Source organism: Leptonotus elevatus, chromosome 2 (assembly GCF_054856555.1).
Source record: "Leptonotus elevatus isolate MCC_2025b chromosome 2, RoL_Lele_1.0, whole genome shotgun sequence".
NCBI lineage: Eukaryota > Metazoa > Chordata > Actinopteri > Syngnathiformes > Syngnathidae > Leptonotus > Leptonotus elevatus.
This window is the reverse complement of record NC_141240.1, coordinates 31,632,739-31,648,808: the sequence shown is the minus strand read 5'-3', so window position 1 is coordinate 31,648,808 and position 16,070 is coordinate 31,632,739. Positions and strand designations below refer to the sequence as shown.

The 16,070-nt window shown below is 40.6% G+C and overlaps 1 protein-coding gene across 1 annotated transcript; it reads left to right on the top strand.

Moving 5' to 3' along the window:
* The first annotated feature begins 2,307 nt into the window (after window positions 1–2,307).
* On the top strand, window positions 2,308–13,672 carry LOC147179614 (NGFI-A-binding protein 1-like). Its single transcript, XM_086068086.1, has 8 exons — window positions 2,308–2,681; window positions 7,579–8,378; window positions 8,463–8,596; window positions 8,671–8,722; window positions 9,856–9,975; window positions 11,456–11,624; window positions 12,061–12,201; window positions 12,273–13,672. Exons 2-8 carry the CDS (start codon window positions 7,581–7,583, stop codon window positions 12,347–12,349), a joined length of 1,491 nt encoding a protein of 496 aa, XP_085924212.1. The 5' UTR covers window positions 2,308–2,681; window positions 7,579–7,580; the 3' UTR covers window positions 12,350–13,672.
* Window positions 13,673–16,070: the final 2,398 nt, after the last annotated feature.

Here is a 16,070-nt window from a genome sequence, read left to right as displayed (position 1 = left end):
GCGCGTGGATACAGTCATGAAAATATGTTGGAGACTAACTTTAAGTGTGCCGGCTTGCAAAAGTCCTTCTGTGTCTGTGGGCGTATAACCTGCTCGTGTTTGGTATTCCGTGCAGAAAGCCTCCCACGCCCGGTGTGTCCACCCACGCGCGGATTTGCGTCACACGGGGAGCAGCGTGGGCGCGAGGCACACAGAAGACTTGAAGGCGTGGAGAGAGAGAGAGAGAGAGAGAGAGAGAGAGAGAGAGAGAGAGAGAGAGAGAGAGAGAGAGAGAGAGAGAGAGAGAGAGAGAGAGAGGCAACGGAATATCCCCACATGTCAAGTTCAGGGCGTGTAGCAAAACAAAACAGGAAATGCTGAGGACAAATAAAAGCTCAGGCAGAAGTTACTGGAGTTGCTTTGTTTGCATTACATTAGAGAAAGAGAGAGAGAAAAAAGCCATAAATCACCAATATTTTTTACGAGGACGTTATTCTTGTAGTAGGTCTATTACACCTTTAATTCTGGAAAACACCTATATTCAAACAAAAAAAAAAGGCTGTATTCTTGAAAGAAAAGTGACAATAATCAACAAAAGAAAATCAAAATCAAAAGAAAACAGGCATTAGAAAAGAAAACAATCAACAAATATTAGAAAAGGAGTGAGAAAAAGTAAACGTTATTTTCTCCCACCCCTTCTCCTTATGTAAATAACATAAATTCCGTCCTTCTCTTGCATACACACAAACAATGAATTCATACATGTAAACATACACCCATAGCCTAATACATTCGTTTAACACCACATACACAATATCAACGTTCAAAAAAAAGAAAGCAGTCAACAAACAAAAAAAACAAAAAGTAGTAACCAAAAAATAAATAATACAATTATCCCAACACACCTCATTCTCATATTGCTTGAAAATCCTATTTTTATACAGTATTTTAAACTGAAATACTGAAATACCAAAATTAGGTGTTATTCCTATAACAAGATCCTTTTTGTAAAGATAAATTAAAAATAAAAACATTATTAAATCATTAAAATGTATTATTCAAAAATGAATGAATTAATTAAAACAAATTAAGGCATGGGTCAGAACTTTGAATTGACCAAACAATAAAATAACGTCAGGGTAACTGGTTTAATATGTTTGTTTTACTGTTGTGCGAGTCTGTACTACTACATACTAGGCGTTCTTTTTTTTTTTAAACATACCACATATTAATTTAGTATTTTTTTTAATTTAATTTCTTTAACTAAATCTTCTTTCTGACCCTCAAGCTATGGCACGAATACCTTTTTTGGAAAACCACTGATTTGGATAAATGCTTGTAAATGAAGCTCTGATGATATTAAATAATTATATAAAGAAATATACTGTATATACATATCTAATTATTTATATACACCCATCTGCTCTTTATGCTTAACGTTGAACAATGTTATTGTAAAACATGATTAATGTACACATTTGGTAAAAGCTGATGTTGCTGCTATCAATCAATGAGGATATCCTAGTTTTCTTGCTATTCTTGGCATAACACTCCAGAACAGTGGTTCTCATCACGTCCAAAAATTATTAGCGACACTACAATGAAATGCTCTTCCACTAGATGGCAGAAAGAATGCCCAGTTAACCTGGTTATCCATTTATTGCCATTTGATTCAATATTCCTACCAAAGATTTTAACTAAACAAGCTACATTTTTCACTTTTATTTTTTTAGTTCATCATTATTTCACTCATGTATAATTTTTGTTGGATAGTGTGTCTTTACTGTCATGTGCATGGTAAACAAACAAAAAAAAATCCCCCAAAATGTTTGCTCTCTTACCTGCACAAGAATAGAAATGATAAGTAAAATATGTTTTTTTTAAATACATGAAGAAAACAAGTAAAAGAGACGAAAAAAAGACATAAAACAACAACATCAAACTGCTCGAAAGCTTACATTTGAGGCCAACTCAAGCTTGTTTGTGATGTCCATGATTTTGAAACATTGCTTTTATTTGTTCACAATGTGACCAGGCCTTGAATACATATTTAGCAGGTTGTGTACATGAATTTGAGCAAACAGTATATGGCAGTGTAACCGACACCGATCAATTTGACCCAACATATAAACAGTTTTGCTTTTCAATGTAAACACCAGCCATGAGTTATGACTTTTTTCCCCCAAAAAACATTATTGATGATACTGCATCCTGATTTTGAATCCGAGAGCTCTAGGCTTTTATTTGCTTAAACAAGCGGAAGTGTATGTGTTTGCGCGACTGCTAACTTGCTGTGTTCGAACAGTGCTGGGGAGTGGAGACACCGGAGAGGACTGAACACTTATTACACGCGCAACACACACTCAGAGGAAAAGGACTCACGGAAGTCTTTTTCTGATTTTCTGCGCCTTTTTGCTCCTCTTAGCGACAATAAAAAGTTTACAGGGAAGGCTCCTATACAAGAGCGTATCTCTGCGTGAGCCAACAATTAAGTCGCTTATTCTTCATTTTTTTCTCCCCTCCCAACTGGAAATTAGCTATCAATTCTTGACATTGGCGTTCGTGGCTTTTCCTCACAAGTCAAGGCTGCGGGGCTGTTTGCTTGCGAGCGTTTCCTCTTGCAGACCGACAACCGGCCTTCGTGTTAAGGGAGAAGAGTGGACCGCCACACGAACGCACCGAAGGGGCCCAAAACACAGCAGGTACGCGCAACTCCAGTGCACGAGATCGCGTGCTGTAGCCTACTACTACATTGTGCACTGTATATTGTGCAAAACGCGTCGTCACCGACGCACATGTTGTTGCACAAATCGGTGCAACGTCAAATCGAATCGACGCCAGACGGCAGAATGAATGAATGGAGGTAATTGCTCAACCTTTTATTGAACCAATTAGAAAAAAATCCAAGGCACACCACCACCAAACATCTGAAAAAGTTAATATTGTGAAATAATCATTAATTTTACTCACAGTGTGAACTATTATTGTATTGTGTATACACAGGTTTTGACCTCATCCAGTGGAAGAGCATTTAATAGTTTCGCCTGTCACTATATGTAACTGACATAGAGAGTTATAAACAGCAATTTAGTAAATCATACTATTCAGACCTGTTAAGTAAAATGTGATAATTTCCCACAACACAACAGTGGTTGGGAAATTATCTGGCGTCATAAGCAGCAAACTGTGCCGCTAAAGTCTCCTTACTGTGCATCTTGTCGTCTGTTAATGCTGTACTACAAGTTTAACAAAATGTAGAAGCTAAACACCAGCTAATGTTAGCAGTCGTCATGGTGACGTGGTTCCTTGTGCGTGATGGGAATTTCTCGTGAATCAGTGGATTTAGTGTCTCTGCATGTGTGTGAGCTGTGGAAACAGCAGCTGAAATTTGTGAATCGAGAGTATACATGGACACAAGAGTAGTGACATGGAGAGTGATGGGCTCATAGCTCAGCAGTGATTGTTTTTCTATTTGCATGTTTGTTTATGGTTTATGGCCAGATTAAAACAAATAAAAATTAGACAAATTCAAAAAGAATTTTGTGCCTTGCAGCACACAAGCTTTATTAGAGTACCATCGTGGTTACTTGTTAGCATTAGCTGAGCCTGCCTAATCAGTAGAAGCGCTTCACTAGCTCACGCTGCCGTCTTGTTTCAGACAGCTTTTGTGTGTTTCCCACCCGAGGCCCCTGCTCCGGCCTATTCTAGGCGAGGCGAGCCCGCCACCTACACATCCTGCAGGGGTGGAGAGAGGCATGTGGTCCTCCCAGCAATTTGTGATCTCTCCTCCTCGGGAGTGACAACAAGCAGAATTCTCTCAGGGTTTGACTTTTGCTCAGTGAAAAGGCGGACAGGGTCGCCTTCGAGATGTAAGGTCACTTTTTTTGCATGCCTGTGGCATATAGACTAAAATTAACAGTTAACATGGCTCATGCTGTTTGTCTGCATCGGAGGCTACTACTTACCGAGGATCTCCCACTTTTTATCTTATGTGAAGTTACTTTTAGACACTGAAAGTGCCCGAGAGCTATACTCGTGTTTAGTATCATTGCTCATTTCCACAGCATAAGTAATATATGGGCTTGTTTTGCACATAACTCACATTAAAATGGTAAAGCACAGTGTACAACAAGTTAAAATCACCAATATTAAAAATATTGCACACCTACCTGTATGTGCAATTTATTATTATAAATAAAAAAAAGACACATTCCTGTATGAAAAAATTGACCAACAAGAAAAACCCATTCAAACTTCCAAATAGATGTGTATAAAAATGGTATTCACTTGAATGTAGGGGTGGGAATCTTTGAATGTCTCACGATTCGATTTCGATTTTTGGGCCTGCGATTTGATTCAGAATAGATTTTCGATTAGGAAAGATTTTTGATTGACAATGATTTTTGCTTCAATCTATAGATGTGCAAGGAATTGTAATGATCTACTCCAATCTGACTCGCTAATGCTAATTAGCGCGCTACTCGCGGCACTTTTATCACTCAAAAGAACGGCTCCACACTGCAAAAAAACAACTTTTATTGGAATAACTTGATTGTGACTTTTTCCTTCTACTCTCTAATGTGGCTACCAGCCAAACCAAACCAGGTACAACATGAAAAGCGCTCCAAATAAAGGCACGCACAGACAGTATAAAATAATTAAAATAAAATCGATTTTGGGACATTTTAAATGGATTCTGAATCATACTAAATGAGAATCGCGATTCTTATGAGAATATATTGGGGGGGGGTGTAGCACACCCCTACTTGAATGCATTAAAAAAAAAGCTGTGTGTGCATTGCAACACAAAAAGGGGAGGGGAATCTGTATAAAATCTCAAATGATATTCACCAGTATGTATACAAAAATATATTTTACAAAAATATATGCACCTTTATGTTTAATGTAATAATTGAACCTAAATGCTGTATCTTGACCTCTTTCAAACAGAACAGGTCACATACAACTGTGCATATCCAGCCAAATGTTTGACTGACAAATAGTTGACAAGTAATCATTAAATCTCTGGAGTGGGCGGGGATACCTTTGATTTCAAATTGCTGGGAATTTTGATTGATTTTACAAAGTGATAAATCAAACGTATGCAGTGTTTCGGACTCCCTGGCAAGCATTGGAGAAACATGCCGGATGGAGAGACAGGCGAAAAGATGAAGGAAAACAAATTCATTCTCTTATCTCACTTCCTTGTTTTCCCCGTTCACACTTCACCAAAATAGGAACAAAGTTTCTGTTATTAACACCCCAGTGATTAGAAATAATTCAACGACAGCAGCAAACAGCATCAACTGTGATTGTTTATTACACGTTCTCCTCTGTGTGAATTCAGGTTATTACAGGTTGTTCGTTTTGTTTTTGAATGTGGAGATTCTGCTGCTGCTGTTCAGTGCAGGGCCGTAATGATTCTGGTTGGATACAGTGCTGCTGACCACCCACAAATTTTGGAAAATCATTGACTTTTTTTCTTTTTCTTTTCTTTTTTTGAAGTATATACAGGGAGTCCTCGAGTTACGTCGTACGACCTACGTCGATTCGACTTTATGGCTCCCGTGCCTCGTCCGTAGCATTTTCTTTTTCGTTAATTTCCCACAGTAATCAAGCCATTTTAAAGTTGCGTTGTTGTTACATGTTGATGTGACGGGACAAATTGAAGGTAAAGACTGTGTTTTTCGGTATGTGGCCCTTGGAAGAAAGAGTTTGGATACCACTGACGTAAAGTAATGAAATAATGAAAACTAAAATTGAAATAACTTTTTCGCTAAATTTAAAAAAAAAAGAAAATGTTTAAAAAAAAACTGACTGAAACATTCACCTTACGTTTATAAAATTAACTCATTCACTGCCATTGACGGCTATAGACGTCCAAAATTCTTTTGAGCTATATCTATTACTTCCACATTTTTTTTGGAGTGCATTTAACTCAGTCACTGCCATAAATTCATTAAAAAATATATTATTAAAAATTAGGGGCAAGAGGCGATTAAATGTTTTTAACTCATTGACTGCCATTGACGGCTATAGACGTAAAAAAATATATATTTTAACTATTTCCATTAGTTTAACTTTTTTTTTTCACTTTTGTTAACAAGAGTATGAAAAAAATGTATTGTGTGTTTAGAACATATATAAAATTTGTGATTAATGGTCAGTTAACTAGTGAAGTCATTGTAATTAAAAATGAAAAATTCTAATCGCCTGATGCCCTAATTAAAAAAACAAAAGATTATTAAAAATTAAGGGGACGATTCAATTTTTTAATTGTAATTAATCGCATGACTTCAATAGTTAACTCACAATTAATCACAAATTTTATATCTGGTCTAAATGTACAAAAAAAAAATCTAGGTTTTCATACTCTTGTTAACAAAAGTAGGAACATTTTTGAAACTAATAGAAATAGTATTTATATAGAATTTTTGTCTTTGTCAAAATCATACATGAGCTTTTAGGGTTGATTTAAACTGTATTTGTTTTGGTATTACTGTACGAAGCGGACCTTTAAAAAAAATATATATATATATCTTGCCCATAAATAAATTCATAGATTTAAAAAAGTGACAAAAATAAATAAATAAAAAACTAAATTAAAACACAGCATAAAAAAACCAACTTAGAAACTTGCTCTATAACCTAATCAAAACTAAGTGAAAAAATAAAAAACTTTACTTTTGTCAAGTTGGGGCGTAGGATGGAGAACCCAAATGCAGGAAGCAAAAGCAGCAAGGCAGGGATGCAGTCAAAAAAGGGGGTTTAATTGAGAAAAAGACAAACAAGGTACTTGGCGAAAATAACAAAATCAACAATGTCCAAAAACATAACTCAAAGCAACAACACGGCTAGGGAAGAACATGATGACGATAGGACATGGCATGGATGCGACCGCGACAGTAACTCGACAAGGACCGTTCGTCCAACGATGGCGCGGTTTCGGAGCTTGAAACCGATCACTTTTGAAACCGGGCTCCAGAGTGGAAAGATTTCAAAACGCGTCCCGTACGCGTCCGTGTGGACACCTTATGCAGGATGCTCCTCCAGCGATGACGTAATGGTCGCAATGTCGCAGATTGATGACGTATGCGGCAATTCTCGCGAACCGTCAGTCCGTCAACAATGGCGGATAGCCGTGTCGTAGTCGTTCTGCGCAGCCTCCTTAGCTTGTTTATGCTTTTGCAGCAACATTTTTTGCTTCTTTATTCCCACGTTCAACAAGCGGTGTTGTACTTGAATCAGCCGCCATTGTCACTTCCTAAATACACCGAGACAACAAGAGACACCTGGACAAGACACACGTGGCTTGGGAAGCTGATTGGGTAACACCAGGGACCGGGATGGCAAACACAGGAGGACATGATCAAACTTGACGAGACATTGACAAAGGGAAACGCACAAGGCAAACATGACCCGTAAACAAAACCAAAACACAGACCATGACAACTTTCATATATTAAAAAAAAAGTAAAACTAATAAAAAGCTAAACTAAAACACAGTTTTCTAGCAAAAACGAATTAAAACTAACTGGAAAAAAAATCAAAGTAAAAAATTAACTGAATGGTTAAAAGTGTTACCCATCCTCTTTTCAGTCATGGCGGCGGTGTTGCCCAGAACGCTGGGTGAGCTGCAGCTCTACCGGATCCTCCAGCGAGCCAACCTGCTCTACTACTATGAAGCTTTCATCCAGCAGGGCGGCGACGACGTGCAGCAGCTGTGCGAAGCCGGTGAGGAGGAGTTCCTGGAGATCATGGCGCTGGTCGGCATGGCCAGCAAGCCGCTTCACGTGCGCCGCCTTCAGAAGGCGCTGCGCGACTGGGTCACCAACCCGGCCATTTTCAACCAGCCTCTCACCTCACTGCCGGTCTGCAGCATTCCCGTCTACAAACTGCCTGAAGGCTCACCCACACTGCTGGGCGCCCAGGACCGGGCCAACACGTCCAGCGTCAAGATGTCAAAAGCGGTCGCCACCTGCTCTGACACGGGAAAGCTGGATGTGACTCGGGACAAAGTATCCGTGGGCTCGCCCCTACAGGGCAACGCCGAAGCTCGCTTCTGGTCGGGGCACAGCAACGATAGCGAGCACAGCCTGTCGCCGTCCGACCTGGGTTCCCCGTCCTCCCCCAGAGACGTGATGGAGGCTCTGGATGCGGCTGCCGTGCAGTCGGTCCTGGAGTGTGTGGACAGGATGGCGCCGGGCCTCACCAAAGTGGACCTCGCTGAGGTCAAAGAGCAACTCAAGAGCAACAAGAAACTGGCAAAGATGATTGGACACATCTTTGAGCTTAGCGACGATGACCCGAGGCGGGAGGAGGAGATTCGCAGGTACAGCGCCATATACGGACGCTTTGACTCCAAACGGAGGGATGGCAAACATCTGACGCTCCATGAGGTGGGAACATGTTCTTCAATCTCAGAAACCAAATGCAACTTATCATTTTTGAGCTCATGTTTGTCTTTTTTTTTCATTGCGCAGCTGACAGTAAACGAGGCAGCGGCGCAACTCTGCATGAGGGACATGGCCCTGCTTACTCGCAGAGACGAACTCTTCGGACTCGCCCGGCAGATCTCCAGAGAGGTCACGTATAAATACACATACCGCACCAGCAAGTAAGAGTCGCTGCTCTACGTCGTGGTTTTCTGGCATCGCAACAACGTTTCCCAAGTTTGCTTTTTGTCCTCAGGTCTCGCTGTGTGGACCGAGATGAGCCTTCGCCCAAAAGGATTAAAACTGAGGTAGAGTTTTCAGTTCGCTTCCCAGAGATTGTTAAACTGATTTTCATTACAGTATGTAAATAAATAAATAAATAAATAAATAATAATAATAACTCCTAGAGGTCTTTGGGAAACTCTAGTCAATGATTTGGGAGAGCACAGTCAGGACAAATAAATAAATGTTTAACTCATTCACTGCCATTGACGGCTATAAACGTAAAAAAATCATTTTAACTATTTCTATTAGTTTAACATTTTTTCCCCACTTTTGTTAACAAGAGTATGAAAATCTAGACATTTTTTTTCAATATATATATATTTTTTATAGAAAAGATTATTAAAAATTAGAGGCGTCAGGCGTTTAAAATTTGTAATTGTAATTAATTGCATAACTTCAATAGTTAACTCACGATTAATCACAAATTTTATATCTGTTCTAAATGTACAATAATTTTCTTCTAGGTTTTCATACTCTTGTTAACAAAAACATTTGAAATCTGACATTGTTTATTGTAATACAGATTAAAGAGGAAGTCAACCAAAAACAAAAAACAATCTTAACTATATGTTCTATGCAGCCCCACTAGTCTAAATAGGGTATTCTGTTTAATATTGCGTTAGTGTCGTATGAGTTAAGCAGCAGAATCCAGCAGTTTTTATCAATATCAGAAAGCGGCCACTTGCTGTCAAGTGAAAATGACATCACAGTTGCTCAGGTCTCAGGTAACAACCAATCACAGCCCAGCGCCTAAAAACTGAGCAACTGTGATGTCATCTTCAGTTGGCAGCTAGTGGCAAAATGGCTGCCCCCTCAGATGGATAAAAACGGCTGGATTTAGCCTCATTACTCATATTTCAAAAATGTAATATTAATCAAAATGTCATGTTTAGACTAGTGAGGTCACATATAACATATGATTGTCAAGAAATGTTTAAGGTTGACTTCTTTCATTTATTGCTTGTATGTGATAAAATAATAATAATAATAAACGGGAAAAGGACCTTGAAAATTTTTTGTGTTATTATTGTAATAATTGAGGGAAAGAAAATAACATTTCGATTATGTAAAGCTGTTGAGTGTTGTCATAGATAATAAAGCATGACACCTTCTTGTCACCTCTCAGTGACTCAATCTCTCTTTTGTGCTTCTTCAGGAGAACTTCTTCGACATCCAGGAGGCGCTGCAGGCCATCCACATGAGGCAGGAGATGCTAAGGGAGCAGCTGGCCTGCGCCAAATCCAAAGGAGACGAAAGCATCGGACGGAATCTGCAGGTACAATCACAAAGGTCATCACTCCCGGAATTTGATTTGGTTTCATGCGCACAGTTAGTGATTGATGTTCCAGCTTTGGCCTCAATGACATCGATCTAAGTGTCACTTATTGATGAACTTGTTCCTCATGTAAAGAGGTCCATTCATTACATTGTGGAAACACGCCTCTTTAGGCGTGCGACTTCCTGTGTCAGTGTGTAGCGCGCACGTCTGAGCTAATGCGATTTTCCAAAACGTTATTCAGAGAGGGAAGAGATTTCATGGCTCATTCACAGCGCCATCCCTGCGGAGGACGTGACACTTTGACGTTCTAATTCCAAGCGACAGTGACATGCGCCCTGATGATCATTTCACTTCCAGTGAGACGTTTGTGTTGACGCTCGCTGATGGGCAGTACAGATACTTTGTTATTGTACTTAAGTTGAAATTACTTGAGTATTTTTTTACCTGCTGTTACTATATTTGAAAACCTATATTTGAAAACATCTGTGCGTTCTACGTTGTCAAAAAGGAAGAAAGTTAACCGCGGTTGATGTACTAATAGAGAGCTTAGGTTGAAAAAACAGGAACAGAAGTAACATGGAGGAACGTGAACCAGGGAGCATTAACGACGATGGGAAATTTTCGGCAAAGCAAGAAATTTTCCATCCATGGCTTTATTAAAAAGTATGGTTTGATTGGCTTCTGCAACGATAATTAGTGCAGAATATTTTGTATTGTGCCAAGTTTTCAACCATTAAAAAAAACACACTAGCTTTTGCGATTGAAAAATGATTTGTCTATTTGGGAGAAAAAAGAAAAAGTCTGATTTGACAGCCAGTGTGTGAACAGGGGCTTCTTGCTGGTGTGTCTGCTTTAGAGTGCCTTATTGTCATGCCATGGTTAAGCCCCTCACTAACCTGGCGGGATATGGTATATTCCAGCTACAGACGGATTTAAGCGGATATGCATTTACGGCTCAAACATGTAGAATGTTTAGGCGTAAGATTGATGCAAGGCCACGTAGTAGCCATTTTTCCCGGACTTGTGCTGCTTGATTGACCGTTGAGCGAGCCGTTGTTTTTCCACATTCAGCAGACACACCGTCGCTGTCTGAGAATGGAGACAAGGGCTTAATTTTTCACAATTTTGAAACCTCCGTTTATATACTTGGCATGGTTGTTCCTCTCTGTGGTGCGTCAAATTCAAGACATGTTTAGTTTCACTTTACTTAAAAAAAAAAAAAACATATACACATACGATGTGTTTTTGTAGTTGTTATTTTCAATTATCATTTTTTTAAATGATTTCTTTCTTTATTTTTTACACAAATATAGGATGAAAAATAAGCTAATTATCTTATAATTAACACTGGGGGGGAAAAAAATTTAATCACGAAAATCTAGCATTTGACAAGGGGTGTGTAGACTTTTTATATCCACTGTAAGTACAGAGTGCGGGTACGATTCCTGAGTCACAGGGTTCCTTTGTGTGTCCTTAGATGCAGCTGGAGCGTCTGCTAGCGAGACAGATGGAAATCCTACAGGACGCCGCAGTCCAGGAGCGACTGCAGGCTCTGGACTGGAGGATCCCCCCCGCTGCCTTGAAGTACCTCGCCAGCGCTCAGAACACCAACGGGGCCGCCAGTGACTCCAGCAAGGAGAATCAAGGTAAACGGAATTGTAACATACTTTCTCTCGAAGATTCATATCGAAACTCTGCATGAAAACTGCTTGCTCTGAATTTGTTTCTTCTTCTGAAAAAGGAAAAAAAACGTGAGTATTCAAGTTTTGTCTTCGGGGCTCATCTCCTCTTCCTACATCACCCACTCCGACAGCTTCTTCTATCGCTCTTCCCACAAATCCCACAATGCACCTGTAATTAAACCGCCTACACATGTTTACCTCGAGCCAGTTGCCCAGAGGGGGTGTCTCTCTCTCTCTCAGTCGCTCTCTCTCTGTCTGTCTAGCTCCCTCCCATTTTTCTTCAGCGATTTAATAACGTCGTTGTCATTGATTTTAAATGGCATCTTTGTGCGGCATCTGTTTCAATGTTACTACCGGAATGACCTGATCCTCATCGCTCCTCGTCCGTCTGTTCCTCCAGATGAGCGACCCATAAACTTGCGGGTGGTGAGCCAAACCATGCAAGAAGGTGACCTGCCATTAGGCAAACAGCTGGCCAATGAGCTCAAGCGTCATCACAACCACAACAGCAGCACAGATGAGACCAAAACACCAGCAACGGGTCAGTGTGCAGCGATTTGATTGGCTGCTGGCTGTTGCAACGCTATGCTAACGCTGTCAATGTATTCTTAGAAAACGGGATGTCACAGCGAACAGCCGGCAACACGGAAAAAAGGACCATCAAGTCAGAACCCGAGGACTCGACATAGTGCCTCCCGCTTGGTCTCGTGGTAGTATGCAGTTATCAGCCGTCACTAGAAACTAAGCAAGCACAGCCACAGTAGAGCCTTAACAACCAATGTTGCCTCATGAAGAGCATTTATTTTCCTTGATTGCGTCTTTGTGTCAGTGCCAAAGCATCAAGAGAGCATGAAGATGCGCCCCACCATGCTAGGCGGGTCTTATCTCTACTAGAAATACATTTGCTTTCTTACCTCTGAACTGTTCTTTTCATTGCCGGCATTCATGCTGGGCCTGAATCTGAACTCCGTCATTCTCACAAATCCACATTTTTTAAGTGTTGGAACCAAATGGGTGGTATAAGGAGACTGAGTTTGGGTCCAGTCCCAGTATCAGGCTGCCTTTCTTATTTTTGGGAGGACTCCGCCTCTCCTCTCGCTTGTCTTGCGTATATTTATGGGAGGTCATTTGAGGAAAAAGCATTTCTGAGCAACAGCAGGAGAGCCGTGTTTATGGTCAGGCTTGCAGTCATTGTTCATGTCACACTGCTGGTGAAATCCCGAACCACACATCTGCTGACGGAATCATCCGGGACTGAAGATGTGGCGTCGCACCAGGGCTCACCTTCAGGTGTGTGTCCTTGAAGAGTGTAAATAGTTCTGTGATAACAAATTGTGTTAGCCTAATCTCCCCCAGGGTTCTGCTATGTCAAGTGTAACTTTGCTGTAGATGTTTGTGTCAATAGTGTTCATGTGCATAAAAAAAAAAGAAGAACTTTCAGTGTCAACAGAGGAAAAAAATCAAGCGTGAAAATATGGTTTATAAAACCTGCTTTCCGCAAGGACTACGATGATGTTGGCTAGCTATCTCTTAGCATATTTCATGTGTGTTGCTGTTTAGCTGTAGAAACATTACAAGAGTTCTGTGCGTCCCGACAAGTTGGTCCGACACTCCCCCCCCCCCCCCCCCCCCTCCCAGCAGGTAGTTCACTCAGTGGCAGACCAATGCAATATCTATGTGACTAACATGTATGGATTGTTTTGCGACTGTATGTTTGTCCTCCAAAGATGATAATGTTGTCTTCACGTGCGGCACACTGTATTTGTATTTAAAGATTTTTCATGGAATTCATCGTTTCATGGCAAGAAACTAGTGAGGACTCACGATGATGATGTGATGTTTTCAGTGGAGCTCCCCGGCCTGAAGCCTTGTCGACCTCTCCTCACTGTCTCCTAACAATGGTAGATTAGGCTCCACCTAGTTATGCACCTGTTTTTTTTTTAAAACACTAATATATTTTATTTGTTATACAGCACATAACATTAAACTTTATTTTTTGAACCCTATTGTGATGAATGCTATCTGGTCAGTGACTGCTTTCTCCGACGATGAGGGTTTTAATGGGTTTCATCTGAATTTCTTCTTTGCTGCGCAGGCGCCGGAGATTGCCGTACTCAAGGGTGTCAAACATATGGCACGTGGGCAAAAATCGGGACACGAGGATGTTAAATCTGGCCTGCATTGGCAACCCTGCAATTATAGTTTTGTCAAGAGTTCTATAATTTTGGGGGGTGATTTCGGAATTTGGGATTACTTCACAAAATTCATATAGATTAAAAATAATTCCCAGATCTTCAAATTAATTAATATTAAAGTACAACACTTAATCAGTTCAAAATAACTGGGACTTAAAGGACATCACCATGTAGTGGTGAACTAATAATTAATTAATTTTAAAACCCACTATTAATTTCAAAAATATGTTCTATCTGCTAATTATAATACACAGTTTGCCCCGTGACTGACAGGAGGTTGACATGGTTCTGCTTTATGGATACCCACAGGGGAAGAACTTCATGAACATAGTTTGCCTCTGGTTTTGCTTACAGACAGTGTTGAACCCAATGGGTCGACCGCCACTTACTTTCCGCAGCTGGGGCCTACAGGTGGTGGCCGCTTGTCTCCATCTGCTTTGCTCTCGCTAGCTTTTGCTAACTTCTCTCGCTAGCCACTCTAGCAAGTTCTTGCCGTATATTGAGAAAGTTTGGCCAACTCGGTTCTTACTAGCTGCTTCAGCGATTCTTGCTAGCCATCTTGCTCATCCCCACTGCTCCTGCTCGCCAGGCTGGTCGCTCAGTCCAAATAATAATTGGTATTAATTGGTGTTAGCTTTACTAAGTATGGTCAATCTGAGTCACCGTAGTGTGCGTGCTTCAAAATTGTTGCATTCTATTAGTTCACCACGAGATGGCACTAAATAATACACATTGTCACAATATGCCTATAACTATCAATTGTAAGGCACACGTTTGATGAAAACTAAAGAAAATTGCAAGGTTTTTCTTAATTAAGAATTCCATCGTGTTTTTGCAAAAAGTTTGTTCTTGGAATATGAAGATTAGATTATGAAGTAACGCTAGAATTAGAACAAAGGGGGGAAAATACCAATTTATTGTAGATTATTTACAATAATATGCTGTGATTACCGACCCACTTGACATCAAACTACAGCTGTATGTGACCCCTGAACATCAATGCATTTGACACTCCTGTTTTACACCATGAAATATGCGCAAGCGAAAGAAGCGCAGCCAGGTCACAAAATCACCTCGACCCCACTAAAAATGATCATGTGGTTTAATCCCCGCATGGGCTATTTGCATTCACGTCATATCAAGACATTGTGAAACTAGCTGATGACTCACTCTGACGCAGGTTCTGTTTCACATAGTTCCCATCTTTTTTTCGCGCGCACACGCACACACAGACTTCTCTGGAGAATCGCTCAGCTCATGAACGCCTACGCCCGCTGCTGTTCAGTGGCAGCCCTGTTCTGCACGGCCACCCCTCCCCTCACTGTCCTCCTCCCTGTCCTCCTCCAGCTCAAGTCACTGATGATGATGATGATGATGGGTTGCCGTGGCAATGGTTGGAAGTGGGCGGCTCCACGGTGCTGGTGGTGGGCGGCAGCCAGCCACTAAGCAACGTGGGAGGGATCTGCAGAGCGCACCCATCACCCTCACTTTGAAAGCTTTACAGAATGTGTGGGTGTAGAAAAGATGTGATTCCATGTGCAGGGCATTTTTGCACAATAATGAACTTTGGGAGGTGAGAAAAGTGGCAGTTTTCTTGACAATTTTCACATCGCGCATTATTCCAGACGCTAAAATTAGCAACACCACTTGCAAATATTATTTAGTATCCATTCACGGATTGTTGGCAGAGATGTGTTATCTCCCGAGAAAGCATTTCCATGTTAATATAAAATAGCAGAATATCGGACTTTTAAGCCAAGTGTACCAAATTTTGTGTGAAAGCAAAATTTGATGATTCATAGATATCCAAAAATAACGTTGCTGTGGGAATGCACGTTTGGCAGAAGCTATTTATATAGCCCAAAACGTCTCAACGGTGTCTGACCAGCAGGTGGGGCTGTTGTATATAATGCTGCAAACTAGATTTGCGTCCGTCTGTTGAGGATCACATGCGTCATGCACATGTTGTGCACTACCTGAATCGCATCTCGAATTCGGTGCATGTGCCTAACAATTGTATCAAAAGCAATCGTTTTAAATTGAATCATAAAATAATGACATCCAAAATATTCGGCTTTTCATTAATTCATCCGAGTTTAAATACATGAAATGCATCTGTAATAGGAAATGCTCAAATGATTGACGGCTAAATTGACCAATCGTATTGCGAGTACAGTATTTTCCAAGAACCAATCAAAATCCGTGTATATTCTAA